General features: G+C 53.7%; 1 protein-coding gene across 4 annotated transcripts in view; it reads left to right on the forward strand.

The window, feature by feature from the left end:
- Positions 1-22,502, forward strand: part of ERGIC1 (endoplasmic reticulum-golgi intermediate compartment 1) — a 109,199-nt gene that overhangs the window by 33,868 nt on the left and 52,829 nt on the right. For all 4 annotated transcript variants that reach the window (XM_051843621.2, XM_051843619.2, XM_008255393.4 and 1 more), the window contains one exon: positions 17,008-17,069. In XM_051843621.2, coding sequence (XP_051699581.1) covers positions 17,008-17,069 — 62 coding nt within the window. The remainder of the gene's footprint in view (positions 1-17,007; positions 17,070-22,502) is intronic.

Here is a 22,502-nt window from a genome sequence, read left to right on the forward strand (position 1 = left end):
AGTGGGGAGCTAGCCTGTTGTGCAGGCCTGCTGGGTGCCCAAGCTCTTTCTGCATTCCGGTTACAGTGATCTCCTCTGTTTCTCAAAGTCTCCCTGGCAGGCAGATGGAACCCCCACCCCCATTTTACAGATGAGTCCGTTGGGGGCAGAGTCAGGATTTAAACCCAAAGTTTTGGTCGTCTGCGCTTCTGCGCCGTAATGCTCTCTGCAGAGAGCAAAGGTTTAAGTTGCCCCACAAGGGTCAATGATGGTGATAACCTTGACTGCCATCGGCCGCAGACTTGCTTCAAGCTGTGGACAGTGGTCAGGGCTGCATTTTTATCCTTGCTGAAAAGCCTTGGAGGTTCAGAGAGAAGTCTGTCCAAGGGCATGCGGGAGGCACTGGAGCCCTTGACTCTGAAAACCCACAGGGATTCAAAGGCCAAGTGTGATGGTCGTGCTAAGAAGTGAGCCAGCAAGGCGTGAGTGGCCACAGGGGACCCTCAGCACTTGTCACTTAGCAGAGGAAGCCAGTCCGAAAAGGCCGCACGCTGTGGGGTTCCAGCTCCATGATGACACTGTAAAAAGCTAAAGTCTGGGGACAGCCTGCAGGTCTGGGGACTGGGGGGAGAGAGGGTGAACAGGTGGACACAGAGGACTACTTAGGGAAATTGTTCTGGGGATGCTCCGCTGTTGCAGACATCCAGCATTCGTCCTGACCTGTGGAACGTACAACCCCAAGAGGGGCCTATGGGAACTGTGGGCTTGGGGTGATGTTCCATACCTGTGCTGATTCATCCATCATAACTAGCAGGGATGCTGGGAATGGAGAGGCTGTGCACGTGGGGGCTGGGTCCCATGGGAAATCTCTGTTGGGGACTGCAAACTACTATAAAAAGTAATCTGTCTTTTAAAAGAAAGCTAGATCCTTGATCCACTTCTTGGTACCTGAGCCTGTGCACCACCCACGCCCCCGGGCAGGGTGGAGGAGGCCATGGGTCTGCAGAGTGTGGGACCCACCCTTGCCAGTTGTTCTTCCAGGCCTGCCGTCAGGTGTGGTCTGGAGTCCACCCAAGACGGTGCGCTGCGGTGCGCTGCATGGGGCGGGGGACGGCAGGCCTGGGGGAGGTGGGAGGAGAAGGCGAGGGAAGTGAGAACTGCATTCTTTGGTCCCTGCTCCCCAGGACAGCGTGTGCTCACGGAGGCTGGCCTCCCCACTGCCAGAGCGTTGCAAAATTGAGGCTCAGTTCAATCCATGTCCGTTGGAAAAGTACATTTTGCTCAAGAGCCAAGTAAAACTGAAGACTCTGCAGCCAGCACACTGGAGTGGCCAGGTCTGACTCACAGCAAGTGGGAGGGGCTGGCCTTGGTGGGTCTGGGCTGCCTCTGATGCCAGGCCCCTGGGCCAGCTCAAGGCCTACAATCAGGACTGTGTGTGTGTGTCTGTGTGGGTGTGCCGGCACGTGTGCGTGCACGCGCCTGCCACACTGGGCGGCATCCTCGGTTGCCTTCCTCAGGGCTGTGATGCCCCTTGCTGTTTAGAAAAGGTGTTGTCTCTGAGAAGTCATGAGTAAAAATGGATTGCTGTAGAGATCCAGTTTTCTGATTGACTTGCAGTGTTGTTTTGGAGATGGCTCCTCTCTAAGATGACTCTTTGATAGATGACAACTCTGAAAGCCCGAAGACACAGGAGCATTTGGGTGTCACAAGAAGGGCTCCAGAAAAGATTCTGGTTCTTGGTTGTGCTGTTAGGCAACTTGGTGCAGCTTTCTGGACGTCAGGCTTTTGTGTCTTTAAAATGGGACTGGATTGGGGCTGGCGCTATGGTGTAGTGGGCTAAGCCTCTGCCTGTGGCACCAGCATCCCATATGGGTGCCGGTTCTAGTCCCAGCTGCTCCTGTTCCGATCCAGCTCCCTGCTATAGCCTGGGAAGGCAGTAGAAGATGGCCTAAGTGCTTGGACCCCTGCACCCACGTGGGAGACTCAGAAGAAGCTCCTGGCTCCTGGCTTCAGATCAGCCCAACTCCAGCCATTGTAGCCATTTGGAGAGTGAACCAGAGGATGAAAGACCTTTCTCTCTGTCTCTCCCTCTCTCTGTGACTCTACCTTTCAAATAAATAAAATGGGTCTCAATGGATTCCCAGAATGTGTGTATTGAATGTTCCCATTCCTGTGTCCTTGTCCTGTGTCCTTGGCAGACATTGCTAATCCATCTCAGCACTCGCACACTGAGTCAGTCTCAGCCTTTGCCGCTCTGGGCAGCCAGCAGACTTAATCATAGATGAACCCCCCTGGCCACACGAGAACTCTATGATCTCAGAGTTCCTTTCCAGCTCCACAACTCGCAGGCCTCTGCCCTCTCACTGTCTTTTCGGTTCTGCTGTCTATTCACTGTAAAAATATGTCATGTGTGAGGTTTAAGGCCAAGTTCACAGACTGATGGTTGCAGGCCAAATCAGACGCACAGAAGTGTGTGTTTGTTTTTAATTTACTTTTTTGGATAGCTGTCATTTTTAAATTGATCTCTTGTTTTCCCTGCCGTAGCCACCCTGGGGCTGGCACTGTCCCTGCCACAGGCCACACCAAGAGGGTCCCTGTGGACTCTCAGGGTTTCCACAGGCCCCGCCCAGCACCCCTCTCTCATTTCCGGTGTGGGTCTGCCCTGAGGAGGCATCTTTCCACTGCAGAAAAGTGTGCACCCTTCTGTTGGATGCATCGTGTCTGCTCGTCTCCTCTGCAGGGAGCAGTCAGTCGGCCAACGACGTTCATTTGTTTGGGGACCTTGACATTTCCTGGGATCTCTTGTAGAGGGAAAGGTATTTCTGTGTATCAATAATAACCCTCTTGTTTATTGGTTGTATTTCCCCGTGTAGGCTTTCCTTAAAGCAGAAGCTCAGGTATGTCACAAGCTATGAAGAAAGGGCAGAGTGAGGCAGTGGTGAGCAGAATGGTGGGCGGGGGCTACTTCCCTGTCCTCTCCCCAGCCCTCACGTCTGTGTTCCAGGAAGTCACCTGGCTCCCTGGGGACCTCACACACCTCAGGTGAGCTCTTGCCTCTGTGATGGACCCGGTCTCCTGTGGCTCAGTGGCTTCTGGCTGCTTAAAGGCAGTGGGACCCCAAGGTGTGTAAGGCAGTTTCCTGCCCTGGAGGAATTCACAGCTTTTTTGAGGGAAACACCACTAGTATTAATGGGACAGGGTGGGCTGCGTGTTCATGCATGAATATGGCGCACACAAGTTTAATCACAGAGCGAGCCGCTCAGGGGCTGCAGAAGCACCCAGGGGGCACCTGAGCCGGCTAAGGCCGATTAGAGATGACTTCCCAGAGAAAGGGAAGCATTACCTGGGCCTCTGGCCTCGCTGCGGCCGCCTCAGCCCCCTTGATGTTCTAGGACTTGGCAGAAACGTGTCCTGCCTCCAGGTCTTCGCACATGCTGCCCCCTTTGGCCTGGAGCGCTGTTCCCTGGATATCCCTGCGGCTGCTGCCCCACTTAATTCAGGTCTCCCTTTGCGTGTCTCCTTGTCAGGTGAGCCTTCCCTGCCACCTCCACCTGTCATTTGTAACCTCACTGTAGAGAAACTGACAAGCCGAGACGTCCCCAAATGAAAATGATCACCAAATGATGACCTCCCAGCTGGGCCCGCAAGGAGAACATTCGATCCTTTCCTGGAACTTGGGAGCCTGACCTTGCTTTCTAAAAGGACACAGCTGTCCCTTCAGGCCCCTTCACTGTGCTTGGCGTTCCGATGGGTGAGGGCACAGACCCGAGCTTGACCCTCGGGCTGGTGCCGTGACGTTGCCTCCAGGGACCTTTGGCGGAGCTGTCCTGCAGCCTGGGCACCGCCAGGCCTTTCGTCTCCGGTCTCCTGACTCAGGGTCGCAGTCTGCGTCACCGCCTCTGCGTAGTCGTCTCTGAACCTCAGTTTCCTTTTCTGTAGCCGTGGGAGCCAACCTGGTTTTTGTACCTTGGATGGTTTTGGGAGCAGATGAGACAGCCTGAGCTACAGCGTGGGCTTGCTGGTGCTCCATCGGCGTCATCTCCCCTCCCCCATTAACATCTTCATCCTCGCCTTTTACCCCAGCCCTGGGCAGTTTTCAGGCTGGACTCATGTCTCCAAGTGGCTGAGCATGAGGTCAGAGTGTGGGCCCAGCCCGGAGCAGAGCTGAGTCAAAGGGGCAGGTGAGAGGGGAGGTCAGGGGACGTGTGCCCCACCCCCACCCCCAGCAGCGGCACCTTCCCCAGGTACGCTGGCACAGCTGTCTTTCCTCCTGGGCCTGGCCCCAGCAGTTTATTTCCTTTATGTCTCTCTGAAGGGCTGCACCTGGCGGGGAGACCTGGGCTGGAGAACGCAGGCCCCCAAATAGCTGGGGGCTCTCTGTGTCCTGGAGCCACTGTGTTTTTGCCCGACATGATGGGTCACTTTCAGAAAGCCCAGGCATACGTTTCCGTTTAAAGCAGCTGCGCCTGGGCTGCCATCGTGTCCTGGTGTGGGGCTGGTGGCAGAAGTACCTTGCGGGGGCGGGGGGGGGGGTGTCCCTGCTCACCCGCAGTGTCCAGCCTGCAGCCTTGGGAGGCGGAAGCCGCCTCACAGCCAGGCCCCAGCTGCCTTTCCTCTCTGGCGCAAGCATGAGCTCATCTTGCCCTGGCAGGGCTGGGGAGTGAGTGAGGGGAAAGGGCCCCTCTGCAGCCACGCTCTCCTGTAGCCCCCAGCACAGCTCTGCAGCTCCACGGGTCCCTTCCTCTACTTTGGCAATGGGCCCTGCACTGGCACGGGAGGACAGTCCTGAGCGCAGCCAGCCACGGCCCGCATCAGCTTGCGTGGAGCTTCAGGGAAGCCAAGGACAACAGTGCGCAACCTCCAGGGTGAGGCCGACCCGACACCCAGTCCTGCCCCCGCCTCCTGCCAGCATGCGAGCTCAGGCCAGCGGCTTGGTCTCTCAGAGTCTTGGTGGAGGCATTTGTGGAAGGTACTTTGCGGACAGTGGGGAGGAATCTGGCTTGGGAGAGGTCAGGTGTCTACACAGTGCTGGTCTCCTCCCCGCCCCCTTGTTGTCTGTGACCCAGGTGGGTACCGGCTGAAAGTTGCAGGGAGTACATTTGGAGTTAGCAGTGACCTGTGCACCTCAGGAGTTCTCTCTGGCACACACCGGCCTCTCCTGAGCTCTGCTTCTCCGCAGCAGAGAGGCCGCCCTGCCTTCCCTCACCCTCACTCAGTTCATCCTGCAGTCAGGCCCTGGCACCCGCCAGGTGACCCAGCTTTCCAGCAGACTCTGAGGCAGTGGCCCGGGGACCACACGTTGAGAAACACTGCATCCATCATCTGTCCCACGAGAGTTTCTTGGGGAGCTGCTGTGTGTGTGCTGAGCACTTTGCCAGCCCCAGGGTTATAGACAGGAGGTTCTGTCTCTCTCTCCTGACTCCAGTGGGGGAGTCGGGCAGTGAACAGGCACCTGCTACGGCATGCGGCTGAGCGATCTTAAGTGCGCTGCAGAGAAAGAGAGCAGAGCAGGATGTCGGGAGGGACGGATGGCGGTGGGCGGCCAGGACAGGTGTCTCAGAGGAGGTGACATTTGAACAGACTTGAATGAAGCAAAGGAACAAGCCATGCAGATACATGAGGGAGGAACGTTCCGGATCCCGTACCTTCTCACCCCATTACCCATGGTCAACCATGGTCTGAAAATATTAAATGGAAAATTCTAGAAATAAACCAGTCGCATGGTTTGCAGTGCACCTGCTCTGGCCTGCCCTTGTCCAGCCTGTCCGGGTGGTGCACACCGCCGGCCTGCCGGTCACTTTAGTAATTGGCTGGGTCCTTGGCCGCTCACAGTGCTTGTGTTCCAAGCAACTCTTGTCCCTGCTGTGGCCTCGGGGTACAACTTTTCATTCCAGCGTGCCGTTGTGATGGTTTTGTTTTATGTCGGCTTTAACTTCCCTGAGCAGCGTTCCACTTTACAGTATGTGGAGCTGGCACTTCGTTCGTATTTAGCTTTTATGCATCTCCTAAGAATAACAGGAGGAGCCAGTGTGTCTGCTTTTGGCCTCCCCTTCTGTTGTTTTCTTTTTGAAGGATAAAAGCCATGCTGTAAATTCATTTTTATCACTCTCCCTGCCCACACAGAACCTCCCAGGCCCAAGCTATCTGCCCTGAGCTTTGGTGCTTTGCTGTATCCTGGGGACCTGGCACGTCCCCCACGCTCCCTGGGTGATGTGAGGTGTGTGCCGGCTCTGGCTGGCCACAGATGCTCTCCAGCCATCTCGTGCTATGGTGAATGGCCTTGTGCAGATGTCATTTCTCTATTTTCACCCTAAATGGACTGAGTGCCATCAACAGGCCAGGCCGTGCATGACCCACAGGAGATTCAGGGACAAATCTGACCCTTCCTGGCCCAGCAGGAGTGGGAGATGCTGCAGCCACCTCGGGGCTAGGCCAGGAGTCTACCCACAGAGCCCAGGAGATGGAAGAGGCTGCCTGGGGCCAGAGAGCGTGGTGTGCCAGGCCTTCTGGGAGTGGAACTGTCAGATGACTCCTCTTTGTCTCTGGCCAGACCTGGTCTTTGTGGGAAGGAGGGGGAGGGGAAAGGCCAGGACTCTGTGGTCCGAGGTGGTTTCTGGGCTGGGACAGGTCTCAGTGGAAGTGATAGAGCTGGGAGGCCACGCTGTGGATAGAGGGCTGGATACGGGCGCTGGGGTGGGGAAGGAGCTGGAGGGAGAATGTGGTGCCCACGCTAGTGCCATCAGCATTCCATGGCCAGGTATGTGCAGGATCACCACCCAGGTCCCCCTGTGGCTCCAGGCCTTTATTTCTCTGCCTGTCCCAGGCTGTGTCCATCCTAGAAGCAGATGTGGGGATCGATGGTCAGAAGGAAATATCCTGTAGCTGGTCTTTATAAGTTCAAGTCCTGGCCAGCAAACTGGGGATGATGATGTGATCAGCCACACTGGGTTAAAAAGGTGACGGGAGAGAATGACACAAGGTCAGGCCTGTGGCCCTGTGCACAGTGAGCAGCCTTAGCTGTGATTACTATCCTTGTCAGCACTATTATTTTTACCATCACTCCTCCCTTAAATCCCCTCCATCAGGGCTGGGGACAGCATCACACTCTTCTCCTTTTAGCAGAGGGCAGGGTGCCCTGAGTTCATATTAGCAGTTTGAATGTCAAGGTCAGGATTGCAGAGGAAGTGGAGAGAATGATTCTAGGGCTCGTGCTTGGCCTTTCCGCCTCCCCTCCCAGCTCTGATGTGTTCATTCACCTCTGTGTCCCCACACTCACATGCACACACACACACACACACACACACGCTGGCACAGCCCCTGTGTTAGTGGACTCAGTAACATAGAGGGAATGAGTAAGTGAACAAACAAATGAGGATTTTACCTAAGTCCCTGGCCCTTGGCACTCGGGGTTTTGCCAAGCTGGTGGTCACGGTTGACCAGGCCAGAGCTACAACTAAAAACCTTGGTGGCTATTTTTGGGATGAGTGACCCACCACTTCCAATGACTTGCTCCTACATGGCGTCTAATTTCATTAAGCCTCGGAAACAGTGACATCAGAAGCGCCCGCCCGCTAGCCGCCCACGATGGGTGAACCACACAGTGATCCGAGATCCATCGGTGAGAGCCGGGGAGAAGTGAGGCCCCCGGCAGCAAAAGTTAAAATAGCAAAGCTGAGGCGTTCTGCTATGAAAAGAAGTGACAGTTGAAACCCGTTAGTCAGCTGTTTCCAGGGGCGGTTGCCTTGCTCAGGGACACAGGAAGTCACACGTGTTTATTTGCGCTTCGGTTCTGCAGCCATCCCTGCACGGGAGGTCCAATGTGAGCTGCCCAGCGCAGTGCTGTTGAGGAGGTCTTGTGTCCTCATTCTCATTGGCTGCAGGGCCCACAGAAGCCTGGCAGGTGTTCTCAGGGAGGCTGCTCTGTGCCGGGGTGTGATGGAGCTGGAGCCATGCATTTGGCAAGGTTTTGATTACAGTAGCGACATCCATATCTGGGTCGCACCACTAGAGTAGAAGTCACAGAGGAAAGCCAGGTGGATTTGCCCTTTTCCCTGTGGGTTCCCTGGCCGGGTTTTTTATTTATTTTGTTTGTTTGTTTTTTCTCATGTGAGCTCTGCCTTCTCAAGCACAAATCAAAATGGGGGAGGAAAAGATGGTTTAACTCAGGTTCCTGGGGGCCCTCAAGGCTGTGGCTCTGACCCAGCAGGAGCAGAAGTAACCCCTAGTAATAGGATCAGCGGGAACCTGAGCTCCTACATGGGAAGTTTATTCTGCTGTCAGTGTGGCTTCTCAGTGCAGCACTATTGGGACTGGGGTAGTGGGGGCATACGGTGCACTGGAGGGTGTTCAGCAGCAGCCCTGGCCTGTACCCACCAGGTGCCATGGCCTCCTATACCCCCAGCTTTGAGGGCCAGGATGTGGCCAGATGTTGGCACGTGTCCCCTGGGACGCACAGACATCACTCCTGGTTGAGAGCCCCTGGCACACAGCTCTTCAAGGCACGAGAAACGCAAGGACTCACGAGCTCACGAGGCTTTATTGTCGGGGTTCCTTTCTGTTTCAAGTACTCTTGAGTTTAATGCGCCCGTGGGCTGGGAGAGGCACTCCTCCTGAGGCTTCTGCTTTCTGTGCCATGGGTGGGTGGCACGCCGTGATCTCTGCAGGGCTGACAGCGTGGTCTTGGGATGCTGTCCCAGCAGGGGTAAAGCTCGGAACCGCCCTGCTCCAGCTACTGCTCCCTCGCCCTCCACTCTTCGCCATCCAGTAGTTCTGAAATCCAGGTGACTGTTCTCTTGCTTTAAGGCAAGCCCCTGTTGCCCTTTTATTCTAAGGGAAAATGTCTGGGTACCATGGAAGTAGAACAGTCCTGTAATAGAACCCCTGCGTCCCCAGCACCCGGCTTCTCCACCATCCGTTTCCTTCTTCCATTTTGAAGGCCAGCTACTGGATCTTGTCCCTGTGCAGATCCATTCATAACTCAGTTCCCCAATGTCCAGGGCTGGGCAGGACTGGGAGGGCAGGAGCCTGGGACCTGCCCCTGAGAAACCCACAGGCTAGTGGGCGGGCCAAGAGAGAGCATTTTTTATTTGACGACCATAAAAGACTCCATCCTTGAGCTTTCTCTGTTGAAGATTCAGCAATTCCAGTTCTTTGACTCCTCTTCCTAAGAAGTATTGTCCACCCAAATGGGCCTGGTTTATCCCCACACTATTGGGAAGAGGAGCAAGAACACATTTGGGCCTGGATTCAGACCCCCGGTGTGGCTCGTCATAGGTGTGTGAATTTAGGCCAAGCCACCAGCCTCTCTCAGCCTCATTTGTGAAATGAGACGGCAGTTCCCAGCTCACAAATCGGTCAAGGGGATTGGATGAGAACCTGCTAGTCAAGGGCCTGCAGTGGCCCCACATGTAGCAGGGCTGACACTGAGCATCCCTTTCCCCTCCCCTGTTCTCTTTACCCTTTCCTCCACATTCTCTTCTCCACGAAGCGGCCCCGCACTGACTGTGAGCCGGAGGACAGGCCACTCACTTCCTGGTCATCTGTCACATGTCTTGGTTCTCACCAGCCGCCTGGCAGACTGTCTTCTCAGAGACATTCAAGGCTGACTCACTGGGCTTGTGGTCAGCTCTGCAACCAGGGTCTTTTTCAAGTCCCTCTCTCCTTCCACCACTCCGCTGCTTGGGTCTGGCATGGGAACAGCGACATTATTAGGGCATATTGTGATCACATGACTTCCCAAGGTGCCAGAAGCTTTGCTAGACAGGCAGCTTTGTAAGGGCAGGGACCATGTCTGCCTTCATCAGCTCCATTTCCCCACCATCCAGTACCGTGCCTTGGACCCATTTGTCGCATGAACTAGTGAATTTTGAGCAGGTCTCTATCTTCCAGGATATTCCTGTCTGCTCTGGTTGGGGCAGCATCCTGGGAAAAGCAGATAAGCAACATCTTGAGACCTTAATCCAGTTTACAAATAAGGGAGCTTCAAACTGGCCCCCACAAATACAGGGCTGCAGAAGGACCTTGGCCTGGGCACTCAGACCCTAGTTTGAATTCCAGCTCCGCTGCTCACCGGCTTGGTGACTGGGAGCAAGTGGCCCCCACCTGAGCCTCAGCTCTCTTCCCTGGGAAAATGGGGATCAGGGTGTACCAGGGTTATGGTGAGGAATGAATGCAAATGGTGTTGGATTGGCTGGCCTCGGGTGGAAGTGATCATGGTTCAGCATGGGCCACGGCTTGAACATAGCTTGGGAGTCCTCCAAGGCTTCTTGAGTTGAGAATTAATCCCATTAATACCATTGTGAGGTATCAAGAGGGTGGAAACTTGACCCAGCTGTGGTGTTCAGAGGAGGAGCTGTTGGGAGGTGATCCAGACTGGGAAATGTCAGGTGGAGCCTGTGGCTGAAACGCAGTGACTCCCTAACCAGAGAGAGAGGTACGTCCTCCTTCTCGCCGCGTGGTGCCCTGCACGGCCCCCTGACTTTTCCAGCAAGAACAGGAGCATCAGGTGCAGGGCCTTGACCTTGCACTTGCGGAGGCGTGAGCCAAAATACACCTCCTTTCTTGCTAAAGTTGGCCTGCCTGGGGTGTTTCATTATGGTAGCTGACTACCGCAGCCTTTGTGTTTGGTCCAAGCCTTTCCTCTGGGTGCTTTGTTCACCTGGCTTCCTTCCCTGTTTCCTGCCTCCCAGGCAGATGTGCTCTGCCTGTCACCCATGGGCTCAGCAAACATTTTTTTTTTTTTTTTTTTTTGACAGGCAGAGTGGACAGTGAGAGAGAGAGACAGAGAGAAAGGTCTTCCTTTGCCGTTGGTTCACCCTCCAATGGCCGCCGCGGCCGGCGCGCTGCGGCCGGCGCACCGCGCTGATCCGATGGCAGGAGCCAGGAGCCAGGTGCTTTTCCTGGTCTCCCATGGGGTGCAGGGCCCAAGCACCTGGGCCATCCTCCACTGCACTCCCGGGCCACAGCAGAGGGCTGGCCTGGAAGAGGGGCAACCGGGACAGAATCCGGCGCCCCGACCGGGACTAGAACCCGGTGTGCCGGCGCCGCTAGGCGGAGGATTAGCCTAGTGAGCCGCGGCGCCGGCCTCAGCAAACATTTTTTTAAACAAGCACCTCCAATCCAGATGCCTCAAGAGACCAGGCCTGTGTAAAGAAAGCAGGTTATGTGGACTTCTTTAGTAGCATCTGCCCCATTTTTGAAAATTCCCATGAAATATTTTTAAATGCTTTACTTTTTCATTTTTAAGTGTTTTCAGATTTAAAGAAAAAAAAAAAACCACTGGTAAAAGAGCACAGAGTTCCCATGTGCCCGTAATTTGCCCACATTTCCCCAAAAATTAGACACCTTTCACAATCATGATACTGTTCTTGAATCCAGGACCACAGCTTCCTGCAGTCCTGCTGGGCCACCTGCAGATGTGACTCAGACGTTGTCAGGGTCAGGATCTCCTCCAGGCCCTGGCCGTGCTGCAGCCCTTGTCTGTCCATTCTGACGTTGACACTTCTGACGATTGCCAGCTGGTTGTTTTGCAGCTCCTCAGCTTGGAGTTGCTGTTTTCTCACTATCAGGTTGAAGCTGTGCATTTTCAGCACCCCAGCAGAGCTGCTGTGTCCTTGGTGCAGCACATCGGGGCCGCAGCAGCTGCCCCGCCCCTTCCTGGTCACGGTCACTCTCCTCACCTGGTGAAGGTAGTCTCTGCAAGGTTTCTCCGCTGAGACCTCCTGTCCCCTCTGTGATTAACCAGTGCATCAAGGGAGGGGGCTTGAAGGCAGGTCAGTGTCCTGTTTCTCATCCAACCTTAAGTTTACCCATTTCTTTATTAATCTGTATAGATTACTGGCTTCTTGTTTTATACAATGAGTTATAACCCACGATTCTCTTTAACATTTTTTAGGTTTTTGTATGTTATATCTGTGCTTGCCTAATGTATTAGAAATTGAAACTGGGAAATTAAAAACAAGATTTTGTTTTGTTTTAATTTGAAAAGCAGAGAGAGATTGAAAGAGAGACATAGACACCAGAGAGCTCCCATCTGGCCAGTTCACTCCCCAAATTCCCCTAACAGCTAGAGCTGGGCCAGGACTGAAGCCAGGAACTCAGTCCAGGTTTCCCATGTGGATGGCACCAGCCATCACTGCTGCTTCCCAAGGTCTACATTAGCAGGAAGCTGGAGTCAGGAGCTGGAGCCAGAAATCAAGCCCAGATACTCCAGTATAGGATGTAGGTGTCAACCTGTATCTTAATACCAGGCTAAACGCCCACCGTCAGCACTGACTTGGATGCTCTGTCATCTGTCTTCAGCCAGTGGGAGCCCCCTGGAGCTGGCTTCTTTCCCCTTCATTCTTTGAACACTTTCTTGCTTTCTGACATAAGATGTTCCAAGCTCATCTTGTATTTTATTTTCCCTGCCCAGTACTGGAAACTGCCAGTTCTCCAAAGAGCTCTGAGTCTTTTGAGGAGAGAATAATAATTTAGAAGCCAAGATGTGAGTGCTGGTTGCCCTGATTGCTACCAGGCTGTTGCTGTTCTGAGCCCTGTATCTGCAAAGAGCTAGGAAGTGTGTGTCCAACATGTGTGACCAGGGAACACACACCAGTCTAGTTTTGTGTTTTTGTGTATTTGAAATCACAAATTCAAATCACTGTCCCTTTTTAAAAAAAATTTTTAAAGGTTTACCTCATTTGTTTGATAGAGTAACAGGGAGAGGGAGAGAAAGAGAGACAGGAAGAGATGCCTTCCATCTGCTCATTCACTCCCCAGATGGTTGCAGTGGCCCCAGTTCTGGGCCAGGCCAGAGCCAGGAGCCCAGAATTCCATCAGGATCTCTCACGTGGGTGACAGGAACCTGAGTGCTTGGACTGCTTTTCTCTGCCTTCCCAGGTGCATTAGCAGGAAGCAGGGTCAGAAGCAGAGCAGGACTTGAACTGGCCCTCCAATATGGGGTGCCAGTGTCTCAGGCCGCAGTTTACCTCACTGCGTCACAGTGCCCATCCCCATTTCCACTCTTTAACACGGCGTGTTTGCACCTCCCTTCCCCAACAGTGGCACCCAGCCCCCACATCCTCTGTGTATGTACCTATCTGATCAGCCCCCTGTATATGACAATCTCCCATCTCCCCCAGTCTTCAAGCTGGCTGCACTCTGACACTGCCTCAGCCCCCCCCCATCTCACCCTGACTTCCCACCAGACCCCCAGTTGGTTTTTTTTTAAAGATTTATTATTTATTAATTTAAAAGGCAGAGTTACAGAGAGAGATAGAGACACAGAGGGGAGAGATCTCCCATCCACTGGTTCACTCCCAAAATTGCTGAGCTGAGCCGATCTGAAGCCAGGAGCCAGGAGCTTCTTCTGGGTCTCCCACATGGGTGCTAAGGCCCAAGGACTTGGGCCATCTTCTGCTGCTTTCCCAGGCGCATTAGCAAGGAGCTAGATTGGAAGTGGAGCAGCTGGGGTTCGAACTGGCACCCATCTGGAATGCCGACACTGCAGGCCAGGACTTTAACATGCTGCACCCACAGCACCAGCCCCAGACCCCCAGTTTTAAAGCAATAGTTTGTAAATGGTGAGGCCCAGTTTCTACCTGAGGGTCCCTGACAGTGACCTGGACTGGAAGCTGCATTGTCGGTTACCTGGAGCATCTTTGATCTCAAGACCTGGCTACCAGTTCTGTCCTTGGCTGGAGGAGTCCTTTGAGATCCTGCATGCTCCCCCTTATTTTATAGGCAGGCAAGGGAGGCCCAGCAAGGGGTAGTGATTTTTTTTTTGTAGGTTGGGGCAGAATGAGGATGAGACCCCTCCCTCTGCTGTCCCCCACTGATCCCACCACCTCTGGAGGAGCCCATGCACCCTCCACTGTGGCGTGGGCCATTCTAAGACGCAAAGCTGACCATGCCCTTCTCCCAGGCTGTAGGGCCTCTTAGCTTAGATGGCCCCAGAGCAGGCTCCTGGGCCTCATTCCACCAGCAGATTCATCTCATTTGTCCTGCAGAGTTGGCCCAACACTGGAGAACAGGGGACCTGAGTATAAAATCCCAAGTTGTCTTCTGAAAACTTAGAAGAATTCACTTCACCTGAGCCACCCTGAGTCCACACTTCTGTCTGGCAGTGTAGACGCCCCTGGACTTACAGTGCGGTCAAGTCCCAATGAGCCCATTGGAAGTTGGAAATATTTTAAGTCAAAAACTCATTTACTACACCTGCTTTGCCTAGCCTGCCTTAGGCAGGCTCAGGATGCCGGCCTCGGCCTACGGCCCGGCAGTCATCTAACTCAAAACCTGTTTAATAATCAGGTGTTGAATAGCTCATGTCACTGGTTGAATGGAAGATATCAGTACTGCAGGACTGACCGGAAGTTGTGGTTGCTGCTGCGGCAGCTCCCTGGTGTCACCTAAGATGATGGGGTCTCATGTCGTGGGCTCCGGGAGAAGATCCAAACTCAGGATTTGAAGCTCAGTTGCTACTGAGTGCTGATGGCTTTCACACTGTTGGAAAATCACAAGCTCCCAAGTCGAGCCATTGTAAGCAGGGGACTGCTGCCCCTGAGGTTGCCTGCCTGGGCCCAGGTGGCACTTGCAGCCCCTCCCAGCTCCCCAGTCCCTCTTCCTCCCTCCTGTTACCACTTGGAAGTCTGGAAGTCGCTGCTCCGCATCACACCCCCGCTTCCGTCCTGCGCTTGCTTGATCTTGGCTCGCTCCCTCCACCCACCTGCCTCTCCTCCTACAGCTGTGTTCAGATTCCACCTCCTGCAGGAAGCTTCACACAGGGGCCCCTCCTGGGTTCCCCCAGCACCTCCAGCTGACCCAGCCTGGAGCTGCACTCCACTGACTGTGCTGCTAAACTGTAGGCTCCCTCAGTAAAGGCCCGAATCTTAGCTCCATGTCCCTAGTGCCTATAAGGAGGGCTCAGCACATAGTAGGAGCCTCCTGAATGGCAGTCAAATGAGCATTACTTACAGTAATGCAGGGGCAGGTGTTTGGCCCAGCACTTAAGACACCAGTATAGGTGCATCCCATATCACATCCCATTCCAGAGTACCTGTGTTCAACTCCTGACTCTGGCTCCTGACTCCAGTTTCCTGGTGGTACAATCCCTGGGGCCAACAGGTGATGGCCAAGGACTTGTAGGAGACCTGGGTTGGGTTCCTTACTCCCATACTTGGCCTGATCCAGCTCCAGGTATTGTGGGCATTTGGGGAGTGAATTAGCAGATTAAATCTGTGTCTTTCGATATATACATATGTGTGTGTGTGTATATATATATATATATATTCTCAAATTTAAATAATGGTAACAGCAAGTACTCACATAGCACTTCCTGGGTGCCAGACACAGTTCTAAGTACTTTACGAGTGCTCAGTCACTTGAGCCTCATCATTGTGCCAGGAGGTGGTTCCTGTCTCTGTCCCCATTTTACAGACAGAGGAACTGAGGCACAGAGAGCTTAAGTGACATGTCCAAGGTCACACAGTGGTGGAGTCACGGTTGAACCCAGGCACTCGGACCCCACAGCAGTTGCTCTTACGTCTAAGATGCCTCTCGAGGTTGAAAGGTTGTGGGTTTTCAGAGTGCGGGAGCTGAGTAGGCAGGCAGGCGGCAGAGAAAGTCGTACCTTTCACCTTGGCAGCGCACAGGGATTTTTCCTCCCCTGAGGTCCTAGGAAACAGCGCTTGTCGTATGTAATTACGGTGAGCACAAGCAGTCGAGCGTCGGCACTTACGCAAGAGGCCCAGGCTGTTGCGCTGGGCTGAGCAGGCGCACAGAGGAAGCACTTGCCAGCCTGTGCTCCGTGGCTGGAGCGACTGACCCCCACCCCTCAACCTTGGGCGGCTTGTCTGGCTTGTTTCGGGAGCCTGGCAGCATCTTGCGGTCAGAGGGCTCTGGTAGCACTTGCTGGGTGGGAGCCATCCTGCCGTGCAGGGTTGGTTCGAGTGGAGGGGAGGGGGCCGGGGCAAGGGGCTCCCTCACCACCTTTCTATCTCAGATCCCTCATGCACCCATGCTTCCTTGCCGCCTCTCCACAGCCTTGTAGGGGGTCTCCTTGTGCCCTACTTTTACAGATGAGGAGAGGTCATTTGCCTAAGGACACAGAACTGTGAGGCAGAGGGCCAGCCAAGATTTGATCAGGGCAGCCTGATTCCAGGACCTTAACTCTTCAGTAGCCGGTGGTAATGCGGGGCCAGAGTTAAACCCGCGTCTGCCTGACTGGGAAACCCTTACTTCTGCTCCCCCTCCCCGAGCCCCGCAGCTTCCCTGTGCTCAGGCGGCATCCACAGGAAAGGAAGGCATCTGTGTGCCTCTGGGGAGGAAGGAGGGGGTCCCACAGGAGACAGGAGCCAGGGTGGACACCAAGGCTGCGGGCTCCGGGTTGAGTTTTACGTTAACCTCATGCCTTAGAGTCGTGAAGAAGCTCCAAGAAGCAGGTGGCAGGAGCTGGTGGGGGAGGGTGGGGGGAGTGGAGCCAGGAGGAGGCGGTGGAGGCAGGAAAGGGAAGAGGGGGTGGAGAGGTGACGCAAAGCGAGAATCAGCGCCATCACGCAACTCCGGCGGCGACTGTGTGTTACCCTGTTTCCTGTAGCGTCAGAGCCACCGAGACTCAGGTGTTGGGGTCATTCCACAGTAGTATGTCGAGTGCCTGCTAAGCACCAGGCCTCTGCTATAGGGTCTGGGGACATGGCTGGGGTGAAACCTACTGAGGTCCCTGTCCTCATGGAGGTTACAGTTTAATGGGAGAAGATCCCCAGAAAAGTACAAACCAATACAGAGGGGTAGGCAAGGTCGTTCGTAACAACCATGGGTAAGCAAAGAAGATACAGGGGATGCCACCGACAGATGGGGGTGTGTGAGGGGGGCTCTAGCAGAGGGGGCTCCTGCGAGGCCTTTTGGAACAGGGGATCTGAAAGGGGTGGAAGGTGCTGGTTTCGGGGAGAGCAGTGGCTCGCTGACCCTCGCCCCCTGGCAGCTGATGCTGCTTCTGCTGCCTGAGCCCTGTCCTCTGTGCCCACCTCACTCCTCTCCATTTCTTCTCTGCAGGTTTGACATCTACAGGAAGGTGCCCAAAGACCTCACGCAGCCAACGTACACCGGGGCCATCAGTGAGTAGTCGCCCTTCTGAGGGCTCCCCACACCTGCCTCGTACACCCCTGGCACCTGCACCTGCTTTCTCTGTGCAAAGCTTTTAAGATTTATTCATTTATTTATTTGAGAGAGAGGGAGGGAGAGCTTCTGTTTGCTGGTACATTTCCCCTACATGGATGCAGTAGCCCAGGCTGGGCCAGGCTGAAGCCAAGAACCAGGAACTCCATCCAGATCTCCCACATGAATAGCAGGGGCTCAAGCACTTGAGCCATCTTCCACTGCCTTCCCAGGTGCATCAGCAGGAAGCTGGATTGGAAGCAGAGCAACCGAGACTCCAGTTGGCACTGTGTTATGGATGCCAGCGACACAATGCCAGCGACACGTGCAGAACTTCTGACCCAGGGAGGAAAGAAGTAAGGTGGCAGGGAAGAAATGAGGTGCATCTTGCCAGGCCCTTCACGTATTTCTGTGTTAAATCTTTCTCCTTGCCATAACCCTACAAGGCATGGACATTGGCTGCTTCTAGGAGGATACCTGCAAAATGATCGACGTAGATCAAGCATCCCTTATTCAGAAATCTGAAATCAAATGCTCCAAATCCAAAATGTTCTAACCACTGCATGCCGTAAGTGGAAAATTCTACACCTGAACCTCACATAATAGGATCATATTCAAAACACAGGCGCACTGGAAATAATGTATAATATCACCTTCGAGCTATGTGCGTAAGGGGTCCTTGTCTCGTTATGTATCTGCACCTATTCCAGAATCCCCAGAAGAGCTGTCATCTGAAGCACTTCCGGCCCCACGCACTTGCAGTAAGAGATGCTCAACAGACAGGGCTGCCCCGGGAGAGGAAAGTGGGGCTCCAGGCTGGCAGAAACAATTTGAGCTTTGGACCTAAGCACACTTTTACCCAATGCTTGTTCTAAAAATCACAAACCCATCCAGATTTGTGTTTCTAAAGACCATTCTTCAAGTAAAGGAATGACGGCTCCTTGGAGGAACAAGAGATGTGGGGACTGGGCAGAGAAAGTGCAAAGTGAGCCTGGGGCACCTTCTATCAGCAGGAGCCAAGAGCCAGTCTGAAGGAGGACCCAAAGTAATATATAATGACACTGTTGCTTTAGAACCCAAAGAATTAGAGAAAGGTCTGTGAGTGCATGCTGACATAAATCAACAGCAGCAACAATTCCAGACGATAAATCCAGGAGGGAGCTTAGCTCTCCTGTCTTGAGACACTTCTGAAGAATAGAGAAAAGAAAGCACACATAGTACCTTGACTGTAGGGAGGCCTGGAGACATGGCCTTACCCAGGCGTCCCCAGCAGTCACATGGGTGTCACGTGTGTACCTCTGGTGTGACGTGCGCGGCGCCTCGCCTCTGTGGGATCTGCCCGGCACACCACAAGCCAGGCTGATGATGAGAAAACATCACAGTCCTAGACACGGGGACCAGTCAGGTGCTGTTTAAAAGTGGCCAGGCCTTGAAAAGCGGAGGAAAGACAGAGGAACTGATAGAGATGAGATGCTGACGACCTGGGAGGACTAAGTGCAAGCCGGATCCTGGATCCGTTTCCTGGAACAGAAGCAAGGCGTTTGTGAGAGACGGTGAAACTCGAATGAAGTGTGCCATGTAGTTACTCGTACTGTGCCCATGTGGGTTTCTGCGCTGTGATGAGGGGACGCTGGGGGAAGCTTGTGTGCAAGGGAGCTCTGTGCTGTTTCTGCATGTGTTACTACTCCACAGTTAAAGGTTTATTCACCTTTTTGGAGGAGAAAAATGAGCTCAGAGAGTGTCCCATCCAAAGTTTCACAGGTCACTGAAGGTGGAGCCAGAGCCAGGATTCAGGTGGGCGAGGGACCCTCCCCACTGGGTCTCCTAACCCTGCTTCCTGAGCAGGGTCCCTGGGGCCAGCTGGGGAGGGTGACCTCAGTGATCTCCGCCCCCTCTCTCGCCCTCGTGCCAGGCTTTGGGAACAGCACAGCTGAGTGGCAGGTGCCCCTCCCTGGCCCTCCCATCAGGCAGAGCTGGATTCTTTACCGCCCTTGCTGTGACCTTGGGCGGATCCCACTTCACATATCTGCAGCTTAGTTTCCCGATCAGAGGATTGCGTGTGTCTGTCTCCGGGCACCTGCCAGGCCCTGAGCATACAGACAACTTTCCTAGCACCATCTTGGAGCTCACAACCAACCTACAATGGTCTACAACTCTGGAAAGTGCAGCATCGCCCCTTGCCCCCAGGGGCAGGGGTGTGAAGGGCACATGAGGAGAAAGGGGTTTGTGCGACAAACCTGCTCTACACAGCTCCTGTGAGGCTGCCTGCTAGGTGCTAGGCTCTGAGGTCAGTAGGGTGGTATTGAGACCACATCTCTGTCCCTGCAGGTTGAGCAGGGGGACAAGGGGAGCAGACACTGCAGAGCAGGTGTCACCGAGACCTTTGAGTGTCAGCTCGGCAGACATGGCGCTTGTCCTGTCTGCCTCGTCAGCCTTAACAAAGCACCCAGGTTCCAGAAAGCAGCCTTCCGCCCCCCTCCTCCCCAGGCACCCCGTCTCCAGTCTGGAAAGAACTCTGGGGCTCACTGGCAGGGAGGCTGCTGGTTCCAAGTCTAGGTGGGTCCGCTCCGGCCTCCAGACACACTCCCTACGTTGTACCTATTCATCCTTGCAGCACCCACTGGCTTGCTGAGGGTCTGGAGGGGTTGGGAGCAATTCTGAAACGTGGCTCCTATGTGATCTTGGGCAGAACAGGTGCAAGCTTGCAGCCCTGCATGGTCGGGTTTTCTCCCGGCAGGTATCCTAGCTGCAGCTGGCAGGGACAAGCAAAAGAACAGGATGCAGGAAGTTTGGAGGCACAGTGGGTCTCCCCCAGTGATTTTCTCAGCAGCCAGTGGATAAATTTGAAATTAGCTTCTATGGCTTTAAATAAAAAACAAGCTAACCACGGCCACTCTGGATAAACCGGTGGGAACCTCTTGGGACATCTGCTGCTGAGTGAGCAGGGCATGGTTGGAAGAGTGTCCAGTGACACTGCTGCTCATTTAGAGAGAAAAGGGACTTGCATACAAGGGGACTTGAGAAAGTTCATGGACAAACCAGATTAAAAACATGAGTTCGTTTGAGTGCAAAGCATTTTGGAATCTATGCATTTGGGGGACTCCTCAAAAAGTTCACAGTAAACATATTATGAAGAAACTATAAATGAACTTCAAAACTGTTTTGGACCTGGGGTCAGTGTGGTGCTGCAGGTGTTGCCTGTGACTCCCACATCCCATATCGAGTGTCAGTTTGAGTCCCAGCTGCCCCACTTCCAGCTCATCTCCCTGCTACCATACATGGGAAAGCAGAGGAACGTGGCCTGAGTGCTTGGAACCCCACTATGTGCGTGGGAGACCAAGATGGAGTTCCTGGCTCCTGGCTTCTGCCTGGCACACCCCCAGCTGTTGAGGCTATTTGAGGAGGAAAACAGCAGATCTGTCTCCAACTCTCCCTCTCTCTAACTCTACCTTTCAAATAAATAAATATTTTTAAAGTGTTTTGCGTGCAGATAAACATCATTTACTTTCATTTCCGTGAACTTTTCAAAGTCCCTTATACAGCAAGGGTGGGGAACATCCAGCTCCCTTCCCCCACCCCCCCAGATCATATATGGGCCACAAAATCACGTGGTCTGGCTCTGCTAGGGCAGCTGCAGGTGGAACTCAAAGTGCAAAAAAATCTCTAGCAGACCAAATTTTTTTAAAGATTTATTTATTTATTTGAAAGTCAGAGCTATGCAGAGAGGAGAGAGAGAGAGAGAGAGAGAGAGGTCTCCCATCCGTTGGTTCACTCCCCAGTTGGCTGCAATGGCCAGAGCTGCGCCAATCCGAAGCCAGGAGCCAGGAGCTTCCTCCGGGTCTCCCACATGAGTGCAGGGGCCCAAGGACTTAGGCCATCTTCTACTGCTATCCCAGGCCATAGCAGAGAGCTGGATCGGAAGTGGAGCAGCTGGGTCTCGAATCAGCGCCCATATGGGATGCCGGCGCTTCAGGCCAGGGTGTTAACCCGCTGAGCCACAGTGCTGGCCCCAGCAGACCAATTTTTTGAGAAGATTTATTTATTTACATGAGAGATAGAGTTACAGAGGGAGAGACCAAGGGAGAAGTCTTCCATCTGTTGGTTCACTGTGCAAATGACTGCAACTGCCAGAGCTGAGCCCATCCGAATCCAGGAGCCAGGAGCTTCTTCTGAATCTCCCTCATGGGTGCAGGGGCCCAAGCACTTGGGCCATCTTCTGTTGCTTTCCCAGGCCATCAATAGGAGCTGGATTGGAAATGGAGCACCCATATGTGATGCTGGTACCTCAGGCAGATGCTTAACCTGTTAACGCCACAGCAGGCAAATTTTTAAGTTGATAATCTTGTATGGCCCACGAATGATGTTATAAGTACCCACATGGCTGTTGGCATAATAAAGGTTCCCCACCCTGTTCTGCAGGCTTAGATGCCCAAGGAAGGACATATGGTGCTGTGACAGGGATGGGAGAGCCGTGGACACTCACAGTATAGCTCGTTGTGTGGCTGAATTCTTTTTCCATACCATGTGTGTGTCTGACCTATGCTTTCCAAAAGCCGAAGTCATAAACACTGCCCTTGTCCAGCTCTTCCAAAGGCTGGGAGACACTAAGAGCTATTTCCAGCGTCCCCTCTAGCTCAGCGTGGCCACAGAGACTCGGCAGGCAGTCAGAGGTGTCTGCTGCTCACTGGGAGCCCAAGTTCTTGGGGGTCTTTTTCTCGAGACACTGGCTCTAGAACGCAGGAGTCCTGGGTATGCCTCCTGCCCCCATACAGGGCAGCCCTATGTCCAGTCTCTTCCTCTCTCTCAGCCACCTTCTACACCCATAGCATAGGCACAAGCCCCATCAGGGCTGGTGGGGGTGCAACAAGACGAGATGTCTGTTAATACACCTACAACAGGGCCCATCGAAGGTGCCCAACAAATGCCCCTTCTCATTTTTGGCTGTTTGGTGGATGGATAACAGACAGACAGACATAAATGCAGATGCTCCTCCCCCCTTGATGGGGTTATGTCCCAAAAAACTCATCACAAGTTGAAAATCGATGTCAAAAATGCCATGGCCTCCTGCACAGCGCAGCTTGGTAGCGTGGCACACTGTAGGGCATCCGGGGAGGGCCACACCACACAGTGCTAGCCCAGGAAGAGACCAGAATTGAAAAATTGGAAGTTAGGTTTCTATTGAACATGTATCACTTTCACACCATTGTAAAAACTCCAAAAAAATTGTTAAGTCAAATCATAAGTGGGGGGCCATCCGTACATAGTTGGACTAATAAAGAGAATTTAAAAACTGGCTTTTTAGCATCCACGATCATGGTTCTGATAGTCTAGGCACAGGCTGTTGGGAATGCAACAGAATCAGCAAGTAGGACGAACTGCAATCTCCTTCCTTG

Source organism: Oryctolagus cuniculus, chromosome 6 (assembly GCF_964237555.1).
Source record: "Oryctolagus cuniculus chromosome 6, mOryCun1.1, whole genome shotgun sequence".
NCBI classification, from domain to species: domain Eukaryota; kingdom Metazoa; phylum Chordata; class Mammalia; order Lagomorpha; family Leporidae; genus Oryctolagus; species Oryctolagus cuniculus.